This window comes from Nanorana parkeri, unplaced genomic scaffold, assembly GCF_000935625.1.
Source record: "Nanorana parkeri isolate BGI_ZX_2015 unplaced genomic scaffold, ASM93562v1 scaffold1831, whole genome shotgun sequence".
Lineage (NCBI taxonomy): Eukaryota > Metazoa > Chordata > Amphibia > Anura > Dicroglossidae > Nanorana > Nanorana parkeri.
Window position 1 is genome coordinate 61426 of NW_017308099.1, and position 17245 is coordinate 78670.

Sequence of the window (17245 nt, forward strand, 5' to 3'; positions counted from 1 at the left end):
GCAAGGTAAGTCTACGGACGCATGCACCTGCATGCAGACACTGTGGGACAGGAAGTGCCAGCAATGACAGAGGAGTCAGCGCTGGATCGGACACCCGCCGCACCGCTGGAGGGACAGATGAAAACATCAGGAAAGAAGATCGGATTAGGAGACATCAGTGAAGGTAAGTGCTGACATTAACATTGGGTGGAGGGATAAAAAAAAAATTACTTTAATGTCACTTTAACCACTTCCAGGCCGCAGTACGTCTATAGACCGCGCCCGCAGAAGTGGTTAAAACTTCGGCAGCCGTGTTTTTGGTACCCCTTTTAACAGCAGGCGATTGCTGTATGACTTACAAGCAATCACCTGCTGAGGACTACAAATCTCAGCAGTACTTTATACATAAAGCACCATATATTGGCCGCAAATGGCACTTTTGGCATAATGCCGAAAGTGCAATTTTTCTGCTGATACAGCGGTACCATCCATGCTTCCTTTTCTCGCCGCTGCTCTGTGTCCCAGCGGGGAGGAGAGAAAGTGACAGCCGGCCGAGCGCTGCGGAAGGAGAGCGCTGTGTTTGTGGGTTTTTATGGGGGGGGGCCTTTGTTCCTTAGGTCCGCCACTGGGCTGTGCTGTCTATGTAGGGCATTTACCAAAAGTCTTGTTGCCATATTCAAAAGGAGGAACATCTGCAGTGTGTCAAAATTGCTTTTGCCTTACCAAAATTAAATGACCGCAGTCCCTCCCTAGCCCTCATCAGTGTAGCCCCAATGTCTGCATGAGGACTAGGTTTGGAGATTTTTTATAAAATCCTGAATTTCTCCAAAAGGAGCATTAAGAGCGGCGGTACAAGCTTGTTTGAGACTAGCTTCATGTTTGATTAGTGTTCCCCTAATGTAGGATTTATGGGCCATCCATACTATCTCCGGGTCTATTTCAGGCGTGGCATTAGCGGTAGAGTTGTAAATGTGAATGAATGTCTGCCAGGATCTCCGGATCTTGGGAAATGCCAATGCCGTTCAGGATGGAGTAACGAAGGAAGATGCAATTCAATAGACACTGGGCAGGATCTGAGAGAGTAACATGTCCCACTTCAGTGGAGGGAAACAACGCTAGATCAACTTGTTTTATCAGAAAAAAAACTTGAGAATGCCTAAACATTTGTAATTGCAACAATTTTCTGCACAAAGGGGTGCATTATCTGACAGAAATGCAGGGGTGCCAATATTTTTGGTCATGACTGTATATCTTACGTGACAACCATACATGTGATATGGCAGTGGGAATGATTTACAAAAGGTAACATAGGCAAACAACTTTTAGGGAACAAAAACAAACTTACGTTTCATGGGTTCCAAAAAAGAAAATAGGCATTTTATTTGTAGGAGGCTTAACCGCCCCATCAGAAAGTTCATCCACCTGTGGGAGCAAATTTACATTTAATATTTTCTTCAAGAAGTACAATCTCTGCAAAAGAAATATTTGAAATGAACAAAGAAAAAATAATAAGCTTGCTTGTTTAATTTAGGAGACATGCATGATAAAACTATCCAATGGCACACTTTTTTTCACAACAATCAATTCACAATGCTGTGTCTTTCCAGTCTCAAACCCTTGAATTTGAAGTATTATTTTGCGCATTCATAAAAAATATGTGGCACACCTTTAGTAGTTTATCTGGCCCACTGTCGTCCTAAACATTACATTGGCCCTGCGTTTGAGGACAAGAATACTACCTAGTGCAGACATACCTTATTCTGACAGTTGCCATCCCTGGTTTGTTCAGTCCCTGTAATGTTATAAAGAGATGGATGGTGCTGGAAGGCTTGCCTGCATCTGAGGTCTGCACTAGGTAGTCTAACTTTACTCAGGACTGTTAGGGTCAGTGCTCTAGGGAATTTTACTTGAAAATGCATTTACGCTTTAAAGCACAGTGGGGGACGCAGCAGCTGTGCACTTGGTATAACCACTTCAGCGGCCAGCTGCATATGTACGGCCACCCGCAGCAAGTGTTGTGGTTAAGCATCAAGCCTGCTTGCTCTTAGATTGGTCTTTCTAGCCTCTCCCCCCCTTCTCTGCAGCGGTCTAAGGTCCAGTAAATCCACACTGTCAATAATACTACAGAGCCAAATGTCTGCAAATAATTTCGCTCTCAGCTTTGACTTTGAGGTTTCAATGCTGAGACTTTGGTGCCAATAAGGCGAGTATATCGTGTTCAGGGTTAATTCTGAGTAAGCCAATTTATAGTTTGTATTAGGTGTCTAAAGTTAAAGCTTCGTGATACAAGCCGAGTACTATTGTATTGTATTGTCTTAAATAAGGGTCGGTGCAGACCTGAGGATTCGGAAGGCGCACAATTGCAGACAGCGATTGCTGTGCGGCCCCATTGATTTCATTGGAAGAAGAAAAAAAAAGAAGAAGAAAACCCAAGTTAGGTACCTGGTAACTTTGTTTCCAGGAATCTTCCAGGGCAGCATCTGAGAGAAGGGATCCACCCACCTGAAACAGGAAACACATCATCCACAATTAGAATAAAAAGGGTGGTCCCTCCTAACCACCTCAGTATTATCATAGAACCGAAGGGCAGAAAGGACCACCAGACAGTAACAATGAAATTCATGTTGAACCACCTCCCTCAAAGAGCAGGGCGGGAATCCATGCTGCCCTTGAAGATGCCTGGACAACAAAGTTACCAGGTACCTAACTTAGGTTTTCCCCAGTCATCTTCCAGGGCAACATCTGAGAGGATAAACTAGAAATTAGCATACTTTTTTGAGGGGGTCATCACCCCAATATCTCAACATATTCAAGTGAAAAAAGGAATAACAATAAACCATTCTGTGTCTTAGCCCCACAGAAAACATGTCTTAGTGTACTTTATACATGCAGTCTGTTTTCTGTTTCACTAGTACATTGTCTGCAGTCATAAGAACATGGCTGAGCACCACAAAAAACACTGCATTACCTCCACCAGAGTGTGGCCCTGCAGTCTCAGGATTTCTATGAAACTGTACTTTCCAGTACAAGGTGTACATTAGAGGGGAGAGTGCATACAAAGTCTAAAGAAAAAAGTGTAACAGCCAGGCTGTCCTAAATAAGATACTGCTAGGATCCATCCCTAGTCCCTGGTGAGCCAGATCCTGTCTGTGTGAAAGAGATATGACCATGCACGCTCTCTCTCATGCATGCCCCTCATTGGAGATACATAGATCTGGCAGAAAAGCTTGGCTCGGAAATAAAAACAGTTTGTCAATGCAGGAAGCACATCTTAGCATAAATCAAGCCAAGTACCCTGTGCCCCACCGAAGCAGGCCCCCAGAGCAAGAAGGGTACAGGTAGGGGGGACTTGTCAACTGTAGACCCGCCTACCTTGGAGCTGGTGCCTTGAAAACCCAGAATGGGAGAAGCAGCCTGTGATGAGTGAGACGGTGTACACACCCTTGCCGTTTGGACTCCCGCTCCTGCCCCACTGCGACCCAGCTCTGCTGCTGGCCAGAGAGCCCAACGGGTCATCCGTCAATTCCTCTAGCAGTACACTCTGGGGGAATCAGCTAGAATCACTACGCCAGCAAGGATAGTTGCCATCGCCTTCAATTATGGAGGGAAACCTCTGGGCAAACCGTTTTTGTAAGGACTCTGGGGGAACCAGTCCTGGGTAAATGTCCTGTGCATGAGGCCCTCCAAGTCCACTGTCCTGCGAGTGAGAGCCGCATGCCTCAGGAGGCCCCTGCTATCTAGCACGAAGGCCTGGAGTAAAATAATAAACGTTACGATGCTTCTGTTCGGTCGGATGAAACACAACACTGGAAACACTGGAGGTGGTTAGGAGGGACCGCCCTTTTTATTCTAATTGTGGTTTCCCGTTTCAGGTGGGTGGATCCCTTCTCTCAGATGCTGCCCTGGAAGATGACTGGGCAAAAAGATACACGTATCTTTCATTGCGATGCGCCACTGTTTTAGCCGCAATAGAGTTCGGTTGCACAGGCGGAATCACGGCGGGAAACTGCGTGATTTGCCCGGCGAGACTGTGGTGGCATTAGAATATAATGGCACCGCTAGCGCGATGGTCGGTGATGGGAGACTGCGTGAACACGCGGTATCATACACAATTGTCGCACGGTCACAGATCGCCCAGGTGTTAACCTGGCCTAAAGCTTCCAGTGCCCATGCAAGGGAGGAGCCAGACCCAACAGTGAAGAATCTAAAGAGGCTGTGCGTCTTCTTGCGAGATCTGGAATGCTCATCATTCATCCAGATCTTGCCAGCAGGAGGATGATGGAGATTACTTACAGGTCTATTTATGGACTTTCACTGTATTTTAACAAGAGGGGGCATTTAAAAAGCGGACCTAGCACTCAACACAATGCACCAGGACTGTGAAAGGACCCCAACTCTCCCTTATTCTACTGAAACTGTGTTTCTTTGTGTCACCAATGGAAAGATTACCATCATTTCCTGTCCTAGCAAGTGGGTGAAAAGCTCCCCAACAGGGTCATAGGTTGAAATAAAGACCCATCAAAGGCTCCAACTCTTCCTTGCTCTATCCAAAACAAAATAATAGGTTATCCCTGCCACTCAGAGCAAAGCAACATGTTTGCTTTAGTTCCCCATATACAACAACATATATTTAGCTTTCCTCCACTCATTGCCAATGGAGATACAGTGTCCAGTGCAGCGGGGGACAGTATTCACTTCAGGTGTCCAGGAACCGCTAAATGGCTATGACGCCCAGGGATGGGAGTTGCCTATTAAGCAGTTATTGTTATACATGTTATGCATGAGAAGTGGACCCCACCAGCCTGAACAATCTAAGGCTGGGTTCACACCTAGGCAGATTGAACATGCACGTTTTTTGCGCGTTTCCGAGGGATACTTGGCTGTATCCCAATGGAACCGCCCGACCAAAACGCCCCAAAGAAGTACATGTACTTCTTTGGGCGTAGGGCGGTTTCCCGCAGGTTCGTACTCGCGGAAAACCGCCCAGATGGTAACCATGCACATTGAAAATAATGGCATTTCCCTGTTTGAGCGTTTTTCCGCGAGTACGAAAGCGCGGAAAAACGCCAAGGTGTGAACCCAGCCTAAGACCAAATCTCTTTGTTGCCGTTTACCTCCAAACTCCTAGAACGTCTAGTCTACAACCGCCTAAGTGGTCACTAACAAACAGCCTTCTTGACCCTATAAGCGGTGTGGAAATGTAAAAAAAAATACTTGTCCAATGGCTAAAGCAGGGGCCGAATCTACTTGTCCCAATAGAAAAAAAATAGTTTTAATCAAAACTAGGAATGCACCAATACCGGTTTTTGGGTATCGAGTACCGATATTTTGCTTAAAAGCCCCTGACCCCAACACTCTACTGAAACTGCCCTTCTAAAAGTCACTAATTTACTAACTGCTAAAAACACTGCTCAATACTTTTACTATTAGATAATTCTGCTGCCTTCAATCAGTTGCCGTCCGCCAGTTGAAAAAAACGGTACTGCTGCATTAGCGGGTTGCCGTCTCCAGACGGCAAATTATTTCTGCGTGCGCACGGGCAGAAAAAACACATGCAATGCATAAAGCCGTTACCGGCTGTTTAACAGCTCCATAGCCAGCCGATTGTGTATATGTGCTGGTGTGTGCCCCCCTCGTCTGCTGCCGCCCCCCTCCTAGCCCCTCACCTTCAATCCCGGGATCCGCTAGCCCATCTGCGGCACGGGACCGGCTCGGGAGGGAGATCAGCTCCTTGCTGATCTCCGTCCGGGCTGTGAATGCAGAAGTGATGTGTATTACATCACTTCCGCATTCACCTGTCAGTCATCTGGCTGCTATAGCCAGAGAAAAGATGATCTCTGCTTCATCAGCTTCTTTTGGGGTCCTAGAGACCCATAATGTCTCCATAAAGAGGACCTGTCAGTGTGCCTTTGCTATTATATAGGGAGATTGTTATCCCCCTATGTAATAGCAATAACAGTAAGTGTAAAAATTATATATATATATAAATAAAAAAAAAAGCAGATATAAACATAAATACGCGTCTGGTGCACCAGCGTGCGAAAACGACAATTGCGCTACACATGTTGCATATCGCCGCGAACGTCGGAATGAGAGCAATCATTTTAGGGCCATCAATCACTGATCACTCTAAACTGATGAGCGGTAAAAGCTTTTAAAGCGTCGTCTATGGCCAATTTTGGGTAATATCGTTTTTTTGAGGTTACGCGTGCGCGCAATAAGGCTTGACATGTTTGGTGTCTTTTTACCCGACGTGACCCCGTCTTTTATAATTTTACCAAAAAATTGGGTAATAATAAATGTTTTATCATTTAATATAGGGGAAACAGTTTTAAAAAAAAAATCTATTTCAGTAATTTTTGCTTTATAGTAAAAAATAAAACCCCCAGCGGTGATTAAATACCACAAAAAGAAAGCGCTATCTGTCCCTAAAAAAATGGTATAAAATTAATTTCAGTACAGCGTTGCATGACGGTATAAATGTCAAAGTACTGCAGCGCTGAATACTGAAAAATGGCCTGGGCGGGAAGGGGGTATAACACCGCGGACTTCAAGTGGTTAATACAGTTGATCATCTGCTCCTCCTCAAAGCATTTCACTCCCTTAGCTTCTAACAGTGGCCATACACTCTACAACCCTCGCAAGACTTTTGTCTTGCGATGGTTGTAAAGTACTTAAAAAAACGTACGATCTGCCCATCTTGGACAGGCAAATCGTACTTGCGATCATCGCAAGCCCGCCCCCGAGGGGTGGGCTTCCGATGATTGCAACGCTGAAAGCACGTTCGGCAGTGATCTCTCGATCATGTTAAAAAACTGAGTTAGGTACCTGGTAACTCGGTTTCCAGGAATCTTCCAGGACAGCATCTGAGAGATAGTCTCCTCCCACCTGAAACAGGAAACACATCACATACACCAAATAAAAGGGCGCTTACCCCCAGCATGCCTCAGTTAATACAATAGAACCGAAGGATACACATAAGCGTAGAGCTACATACAATCCCAAGGGTGGGAACCATGCTGTCCTGGAAGATTCCTGGAAACCGAGTTACCAGGTACCTAACTCAGTTTTTCCCAAGTAATCTGCCAGGACAGCATCTGAGAGAATAGGCAAGTACCCATACTCACATGGTTTAGGGTGGGCCCACTGATTGCAGGACCTTCCTACCAAAATCTTGGTCTTCCGTAGCAAACACATCCATGCGGTAGTGCTTCACGAATGTTTGGAAGCTGGTCCAAGTCGCTGCCCGACAGATTTGATCTGGGGTTGCTCCTGCCCTTTCAGCCACAGAAGAAGTGATCTATCTGGCAATTGTACCCGTAGATGCCCTCAGGCCCTTTTTTGCGCCTGAAAATAGGAGTAGCAAATTATCTGACCTCCTCCAGCTGCTTGTCTTTTCCAGGTACTCCAGAATGCATCTCCTGACATCAATGGCCGGGTAGGGGTGGAAAGAAGGAATAACCACCTCCTGGGTGCGATGAAACGTCGAAGCCACTTTTGGCAGGAACCCTGGGTCCAGCTTTAGAATGATTCTGTCTGCATGAATAACACAATACGGCTTTGCCATAGAGAACGCATGGATCTCGCTCACCCATCTGGGTGATACCACTGCTATCAGCAGTGCCACTTTTACCGTAAGCAGTTTTATCGTGCATTCTGAAATAGGCTCAAAGGGGGTTCCCAGGAAGCTCCTGAGCACCACAGACAGATCCCAAGAGGGGCAGCTTTTGACCGGCGGTGGTCTGTGCCGGCCCGTGGCCCTAAGAAATCTTTTAATCAGGGGTTCCTCTGCCAGTCTAGTCTCTAAGTAAACTGAAAGAGCTGATACCTGTACCCTTAACGTACTACAAGACAGGTCCATATCTGCCCCTTTCTGTAAGAACTCCAACACCGCCACCACAACCGACTTACTCCTCATGTCGTTAAGGAGCCTCCAGGAAGAAAAAGTCTTCCAGATCTTATTGTAGATTGCGGCGGTCGTTGGTTTCCTACTGGAAAGCAGGGTGGCTACCACTCTCTCTGAAAGCCCCTTGGTCAGTAGGATCTCCCTCTCAGATACCAAGCCGCCAGCTTGAGTGTATCCAGATGAGGGTGCCTTACTGGGCCCTGGGACAGAAGGTCCGGAAATATCGGCAGAATCCAAGGGGGTTCTATACTGAGGTTGCGAAGCGTCGCGAACCACGGTCTCTTTGGCCACCAGGGTGCAATGAGTATCAGGGTCAACCTCTCCTGTGCTACCTTCGAAAGGACTCTGGGTAGCAGCCTTACCGGGGGAAAAGTGTACGCCAGCGCGAAAACCCAGGGATGGGAAAATGCGTCCACTCCCAGGGCTCCGTCCCCTGGACAGAGGGAAAAAAAACCGAGCCACTTTTCTCTTCTCCCTGGTGGCAAACAGGTCTACCTCTGGGGTCCCCCACCTCCTCCTCAGCATCTGGAATGTTTCGTTGTTTAGTGCCCATTCCAACTGGAGAATGCGTCTCCTGCTGAGGAAGTCCGCTAGGGAGTTAAGAGACCCTTTTAAATGCACCGCAGTGAGCGATAAAAGTCTGACCTCCGCCCAGGCCAGAATCTCTTGTGTCAGGGCCATCAGAGGCCGCAACCTCGTGCCCCCCTGCCTGTTGATATAGGCGACCGCCGTGGCATTGTCCGTCCTGACTGCTACATGAGAGACTCCGATTCCTACTTCGAATTCGCCTAAGGCCAGTCCTATCGCCTTCAGTTCCCCAAGGGTAGGACCGGATGGGGACTGCCCCAGGGATCTTGCCCAGGTATCCCCCAAGCTGCCGGCTTGGGGGATACCCTTAACGTACTACAAGACAGGTCCATATCTGCCCCTTTCTGTAAGAACTCCAAGGAGATATCTGCACATTAAGCCCGCCACGTGCACGCAGGCCTGTAGAGTAAAATAACAAAGTATTCCCATGCTCCTGTTAGGCCGAGGAAACAGAAAAAACTGAGGCATGCTGGGGGTAAGCGCCCTTTTATTTGGTGTATGTGATGTGTTTCCTGTTTCAGGTGGGAGGAGACTATCTCTCAGATGCTGTCCTGGAAGATTACTTGGGAAAACCAGCCAAAAATCGTACGATTCTCGGCTGGTTTTCCAACATGCTCGATATACAAAAGTCGTGCGACCGTACATTAGAAACGGTTGCACGCCTTCCATACACTGCACGATTCTCGCATGATCGCGGGATTTCCTGCGATTCTCCTACGAGAATCGTGCAGTGTATGGGCACCTTTAGGCTCTGCTCTTTCATGGTTCACCTACCTATCCAAATACACCGTCAATGTCACCTACCACTACCTCCTCTCCCTCTTTTCGTAGGGGTCCCCCAAGGCTCTGTGCTCAGACCCCATCTAAACCTGCTCCCTTGGTCAGTTGAGAACCTTACATGACTTCTTATACCACCTCTCATGTTATTTCCTACCCCACCCATGTTCCCTATCCCCACTTTTCCTTTGAGAGCAATAGCACAACTTTCCTTCATTTCCCCCATGCCAGGGTGTTAAACATAATCTTAGACTCTAACCTCCCCTTTCAGCCCCAAATCCAATCACTGTCCAAATCTTGCCACCTTCACGTCTCCAAAAAAAAAAAAAAACCCCCTCCCTAACAAATAAAACCCAAACAAAAAAAAAAAAAAAAAAAAAAAACCCCCTTCCTAACCAATGAAACCACAAAGTATTAATCCACTCGTTATCTATCGTCTCAACTATTTCAACTGTCTCCTCATTGGCCTACCTCTAAACAGGCTACCCACTTCATTCTATCATGAATTCTGCTGCCAAGTCTCATCCACCTAACCAACTGCTCAGTGTCTGCAACCCCCCTCTGCCAATCCCTCCACTGGCATCCGATCGGCCAAATAATAAAATTCTAAACATTAACCACCATCACCGACCTTGCCCAAAAATATCAACCAAGCCGTCCTCTCCAATCCTCACAAGACCCCCTGCTCTCTAGCTCCCTCATAAACTCCTTCCATGCGCACCTCCAGGACGTCTCCAGAGTCTCACCTATACTCTGAAACTCCCTATCTCAACCTATTCGACTATCTCCTACCCATGTTTTCAGTGAAGCCTATCCTGCCTCTACCCAACATCTGTACTTTTACTTTCTCAAACAACTAACCCCCACACAGCTAACACCTTTTGCATCATTCACCCCTCTCTTTTAGATTGTAAGCGCTCATGAGCAGGGCCCTCCTAACCATCTTGTCTTGCAACTGTACAGTCTCCCTTTATACTGCACAAACTGCTGGCCCTATATAAATCCTGTATATTAATAAAATAATATGCTCTAGGCCTTGCTTTATCAATTTCACATATGTTCATCAAAGCAACCAACTCACCCTTGCAGGCCAGTGAGGATAACCTTTCATCTTGGCAAAGATCAGGTCCCCAGGCTTGTAATCTCGTGTCATTTTGTCTTCGTATAATGTAGAGATGAAAAGAGATAAAATAAAATTACAAAACATTGGCATGATTGAATGATCTTTTAAATAAACAAGACAAGGTTCTATAGGAGTTTTTTTTGTTTTTACCTTTACAGGCAAATGATGGAAAATACAGGTACGCGAGAGGGGAAAATGGCAACACATACGATTCAGAAAACAAAACACAAAAGGATTTTAAAAAGGAAAAAAAAAAAATAGATGGCTGAAAAAGCTCATTATCATTGTGTTAAAGCTTTGTGAACTGAAGCTATATGTTACAAATAAAAATTGTACATACTATTTATGCTATAAGCTCTGAATTTTTTTGCAGTTTGTTAGAAATCTGGAAGAATCAAAGATGGCAGGTATGTGATTAAACCTCATCAGCCATGTCAAGAACATATATAATGGATGAACTGAAAAGTACATTTCACCATAGTGCACAGGCGCATTTTTTTCTAAATGTCTTCCAGTTATTATTTGATGCATAAGGAAAGGTACTAAAAATGTAAAGCTATTTTCTGAGGCTGCAAAAACTTATCAACTTAAATTGATGATAATCAATAGTGAGAACCATTGTCAACAATTCTCATTATCGATTAGTTGAATCACCCCCCGCCTCACTTGAAGTCACGATCTGTATCAGAGCGCTGCAGCCAGTGCCCAGCAAGGAGTAGAGACCGCTGTGCCTATGCATTTCCCCGCTGTTGTGCCCAGTGCCTCCACTGCTGCTGGTGGTAGAAAGCTAGTGTGTTATTTTAATTAAAAAAGTTTTTTTTTTTATTCTATTGGCTTGGAGTTTTACATTTTAAATCCATGAAACTAATTAAAATGTCTAACAAATTCTGCTGGTGTGCATTGTGGTGCCATTAATTTCAATGGCACCCCAAACGCATCTCCTGCCTGCAGTGTGATCACCCGGTACTGCAATTACGCATGCAGTTTTATTCGGAGGTAAACTTTATGTTTGTAAAACTCTATTTCTATTATTGTCTGATGCAAAGTACATCTTTTGCAAGTGTAGAAATACACTTGCTGATCACCCCAAAACTCCAGTGTCCTTGTAAATTCCTGTGCACTGAACTGAAATTTCAAACATGATCAGCTTTTCCAGTTATATATGGTGAACTACAAGACATCTCTTGCCTATGCACTGAGGGGGTACGTGTAGTCCAACTCAGGAGAGCAGCCTAGGGTGACAATGCTGCTCCTCCACAGATACAGTACTAGGGCTGCAATTAATGATTTTCATAAATCGATTAATCGAAAAAAATTGGATAAAAATTTAAATACCATCCTTAATTTAAAATACACAAATGCAGTGTTACAAAGTTTACTTCAGAATAAAACTGTATGCACAATTTATTGCAATTGCACTGGAACGTACAGTATTGCAGGTGGGAGATGCATTTGAGGTGCAATTGAAATGAATGGGACTGCAATGCACCTCCTGCAGCAGAATTTGTCAGGCCGAAACCGAAAATAAATTTTTCCCCATCTTTTTAATAATTGTATTGTAAGCACATGGCGCATGAATAGCTTCAGCCAGGGAATGACAGCTGCCAGTGGCAAGATTCTGCAGATGGCAGCTGAATATAAATACAGCAGGTAGTGGGCTGATGCAATAGCCTGCCTGCTATTGGCCATTTCAAATTGCAATAGCCACTAGCAGGCTGGCTATTGCACGCACCCACTGCTTGCTGTGCCCTCCTGCCGACGTGGAGGGGAGAGCTAGGGGATCCAACCAACTAATCGACAATGAACAGTTGACAACTATTCTCATATGCAGCCCTATACAGTTACTGAGCGCTGCCAACCTAGGACAGGGAGTGTGTTACTGGCAAGATGACCAGGTGGAGAAGGGGGCGGGGGGGGGGAAGCTTGAAGAAAACTAACAACACATCTGAGGACTGGTAGGCTGCACTGTATTATATTTTTGTTCTTGGGTTAAGATATGCTTTAAACCTTTTAGGCCTCATTCACACACAACGCAAGCAAAATTTTATATTGCGCATATACGCATCTATGCGTATACTATATGCAATCCCAGAATGCATCACTCGTAATGGAATTTTTTATGTGCTGTACGCATGTATTCGCGCGTATACACGCAAAAATACGCATCTCTGTTCAATTCTGTTTTTGCGCATATATACGGCTCTGTGTGCATGGAGCCATTTATTTGCATAGGTTGCATATGGTACAATACGCACTTACACATGCGGCAGTGTGAATGAGGCCTTACTGCCGCAACTAGTACGACAGCAGCATATAAACAAACTCATGCCTGCAATAGCATCTGTTACTTTTTAGGAACAAGCTGTCAGCAACATTGCAGGAGCTATTGGTGGCTTGGGTATCTCTGTGCACACTGAAATTAAGGAAATTCCTAAGTTGATACCATATGAAGTTAACATCTCACGGGTGCACGCAATTTAAGTCTTGACATACCTGGTATCTATTTACTTGACCCCGTTTCATCTTTAATATTTTACACAAAATTTGGAAAATTGTGCTTTCAGAAAAGATAGAGGGCAAATTATCAAAACGGGAGCAGACAAAATCTGGAGCAGTTGCCCATAGTAACCAATCAGCTTCTCTCTTCAGTTAAGATTTAAAATAAAAGAGAAGCCGATTGGTTGCCGCGCACAGCTGCTCCAGTTTTGATAAATTCCATTCAATGTTTTAGGGTTTTCAGTGCATTTCCATGTTAAAAGAATAGGCCTTTATGTACATGAAAAATTTAGAAAAAACAAAACTCAAAAGGGCTAAAGTAAACAAACCTTAACTGGCATTTAGTTTGTTACTACACTGTTAGGGAGATTCAATAAGTCATTTATGACACATCTGACGATGTATATGTCGGAAGCCATTTTCATTGTTCGTAACGATGCGTGCTACACATTCAAGTAGTTCTCATCTGCGCCACTTTCACTAGGCTTTCACTAGACTTTATTTGGAGTGTACACTCCACTCGAGTCTGCGCACAGTAGTGCTGTACTGCAATTCAGAGCGCCATGAATGAAAACGCAGCATGTTTACATTTCTTCACACAATAAAACCACGTTGTTGTGTCAGTGGGGCACATAGAAAACAATTCTGTTTGTGCCCTTGCAGTGACTGGAGTCGTTCAGTTGCAGAAAACTCCAGTCACCAGTAAACCTTCATTCACACCTAGGAGTCAGCGTTTTCGCCTAGCGTAGTTTGCTTGTTTTTGCGCAAGACGCGCGCACATGCAGACGCACATTTTGGCTGGCAGATCAAAGACATTCTGGTCAATGGGGAAACATACGCAAAAACATGCACAGAAATATGCCATCAGCTTGTGTCGCGTTTTTCAAGCTTGGGGCCAAGCGCACTGCAAAACGCCCCAAAGCTCAGGAACTTTTTTGAGCGACGGGCGTTTTGCAGCTTGCGACAAAATGCCTAGGTATGAATGGGGCCTTGGGGTGTGAACAGCCCAGTCAGCAATTTCCTATCTACATCAAGCCAACTGCACATCATTGCTCTGGACCAGATTCCCGATAGTGACAACGGTGGACCATCCTCACACGATGCATGTAGCCCCCGCCAGGAGCCCGGTGTTCTATCACTTCTCTGGACCCGTGAGATTTCTTGACTTCCAGGGGCGTGCAACGGGTGTCCACAAATCTCACATGCTACAGCGCATGTCCAGAAATTTCACAGACCCATCCTTATAATACAAGCCAATGGGTTCCAGACATTTATTGGCAAATAACATTAAAAAAAGAAAAACAAATACTAAAATCAAATATATATCATCTGCAGACAGATTTTTCTCTCGTATTTTATATACCGTTTCCCCGAATAAGACCTAGTACTAATTTTGGGAAGTGCTAAAATATAAGACCTATCCCGGAAAAAAGACCTAGTTGTGACCATTCCCAGGGCCGGTGGTGGCCTAAGGGGGAACTTGAAGAGCCGCGGCAGAGGTAGGAGAGAATCAGTGGTGCCAACGAAGCCAGTGCTAAAGGAAGCGATGCGGCACCGGAGGGAGCAGAGCCGCATAAGCCGATGCCTGCTCCTATCATAGGCGGAGTGATACCAAATGCACTCCACCTGTGGCTCATTCTGGCCAGCGATTGGTTAGCAAATTGCTCTTGGAAAGGTACAGCACCACTGATTGCCCTGATCACCATATTTTTGCACATGAATACATGTAGACTTTTCTACATGAATAAGTGTGGATTGTTGTACATAAAAAAAATAAAAATAAAGACCAACCCCAAAAATAAGACCTAGTGTGTTTTTTTTAGCCAAAAATGTGTCTTATTTTCGGGGAAAACACGATATACCGTGTTTCCCCGAAAATAAGACACTGTCTTATATTTTTTTTGGCTCAAAAAAAAAAACACACTAGGTCTTATTTCTGGGGCAGGGCTTATTTTTATTTAGTTTTTTTTATGTACAACAATCCACACTTATTCATGTACAACAGTCTACAAGACTTCATGTACGAAAAAATGGTGATCAGAGCAATCAAGGGAACCGTACCTTTCCAAGAGCAATTTGCTAACCAATCGCTGGCCAGAATGAGGGAAGTGCACTTTCACTCTCGATTCCTCACAGGCGGAGTGCATTTTGTATCACTCCGCCAGTGACAGGAGCCCACGCTATAGAGGAGGCATCGGCTTATGCTCTGCTACCTCCGCTGCCGCCTTGCTTCCTCTAGCACTGGCTTCGTTGGCACCGCTGATTCTCTCCCGCGGCTCTTCAAGTACCCCCTTATGCCACCACGGGCCCTGGGAATGGTCACAACTAGGTCTTATTTTTGGGGTAGGTCTTATATTTAAGCAATTCCCAAAAATAGTACTAGGTCTTATTTTTGGGGTAGGTCTTATTTCCGGGGAAACAGGATATATATATATATATATATATATTTTGTTATTAGGGTTTTATTGTTATACATTTCAATTTTAGCAGTCATTTCTTAAAATCTTTTTATTAACATTATATGACAACAAATGCAGCAACAAAATTAAAGAAAAAACACTGTCTGGACTTGCGAGATAGTGTTATAAGAATGGGCCTGTAAAATATCTGTACCCGCACATGCGCAGTAGAACTCCACACACACCCCAGAAATTGCACGGGGTACGGAGAAGTGATAGAACACCAGGCAACAGCCTGACAACACACAAACCCAATTGGGAGACAGGGACACCACACTGTTATTCTCTAACAGGAAGTGCCCGCACATGGATGTTCATGGAAGAATCACCAGCTACCTTTTTAACAAAATCTACTGAATCGGACTGAAAAATGTCTGAAGTGAACGTTAAACCTGAGCTAACATTTTAACTAATGGGTTTAGATGTACTTCTAATAAAATAGAGGACAAAGCTGGCTGCAGGCCATTATATTAGGCTTTCTTCAAGTTTATTTTGCATGCCATCCCCTCAGAGAATAAGGCACAGCAACATCTGATGTGTTCCTGTACGGTGCAGCGGCCTGGAGGAAACAAACATGGTACAAATACACGGGCAGATCGGATTTACCGTTGGAATAGATGGCTTAGGGCAGTGTGCAATGTTTAAATGCCTCCCACTCCCCCTTCTCTCACACACACAGAAACATGGAGCGAGCAGGCTGCAGAGAGGCGGTGCGTGCCTACAAAACACCACAACACTCGCTCAGTCTTCACCTCACCATGCTTATTAGATCCACCTCACACGGAAAGTAAACGATACACACAAAAACCGCGCCGAATGCCAACATGGTTGTCTTATTTATTAGCAGGCTAGTAAAGCCGTGCAGCGAAAACATGATGCGTAGGAGGCATATAAGGAAAACGACAAAGTACGGTGTGGTTGTATCAGCCACAGTCTGCATGCATCTCATTACCTTCTACCGGAGCACGTCTTACAGAGCCTTCTTATCTGCTCGTCTTATACTGCAGCCTGCTGCTCCCTCTCCCGCCAGCAGCCAGCCAAGCTCCCCCTCTCAAGATCCCTCACAAACTGGATGGGGCGGAGCTAGAGTGGAGTTGTTGAGAGGCGGGAAGTGATGTCAGAGGAGAGGTGGAAGCAGGAAGCTGAGCTGGGGATGAGGCGAAGGGCAACATAAGAGAAAGTGTTTTTTTTTTTTTTTTGCTGGAGGAGCTTTGGCTGTGTACACTTGGATTAAAGTTTACTGTGCCTTAGGTGCAGTCATGACTACCAACCAAAATACAAAACGGTGTAAGAGACTTTCTTTTAATATATGTAGGGTTCATTTGACATGATGTGGTAGAGCACTGCTATTTGGTAAACCAGTCTATGTGGAGACTTGTACTTTTTAAAGTGACACTAAACTCAGGAGTTAAACCTTGAAAATGCATTCAAGTACCTTACCTATTAATAAAAATGGAGGAAATTTATTGGAATAAATGGCTCAGTTTTAGTTTTTGCGGACGATACTAAACTATGCAGAGCAGTAAATTCTGAGCAAGAGATATGCGCACTACAACAGGACCTGAGCAAAATGCATGGGCTACAGGATGGCAAATGCAATTTGATGTTGAAAAATATAAGATTGTGCACATGGGAGCAAAGAACATGTGCGCAAACTACTACTTGGGGGTGCTACTTTAGGGAAGTCAGACATAGAAAGAGACCTGTGGGTGCTCATAGATCACAGATTTGGCAACAGTAAGCAATGCCAAGCAGCATCCAGTAAAGATAACAAGATACTGGCGTGTATTAAAAGAGGGATTGTAGCAAGGGATCAAAGAGTAAGACCCCATTCACACGTAGCGACATACCTTTTGCAGCGGATCCGCACGGCCGGGATAGCGCGACTTTCGGGGCGACGATCCAGCGACGGTAGCG

The 17245-nt window shown here is 45.0% G+C and overlaps 1 protein-coding gene across 2 annotated transcripts in view; it reads right to left on the reverse strand.

Moving 5' to 3' along the window:
- Positions 1-16405, reverse strand: part of PSIP1 (PC4 and SFRS1 interacting protein 1) — a 44194-nt gene extending 27789 nt beyond the window's left edge. For both annotated transcript variants that reach the window (XM_018571763.1, XM_018571762.1), the window contains exons 1-3: positions 16316-16405; positions 10332-10408; positions 1325-1401 (exon numbers count right to left, since the gene is read on the reverse strand). In XM_018571763.1, coding sequence (XP_018427265.1) covers positions 1325-1401; positions 10332-10403 — 149 coding nt within the window. In that variant the 5' untranslated portion in view covers positions 10404-10408; positions 16316-16405. The remainder of the gene's footprint in view (positions 1-1324; positions 1402-10331; positions 10409-16315) is intronic.
- Between the last annotated feature and the right edge of the window lie 840 nt (positions 16406-17245).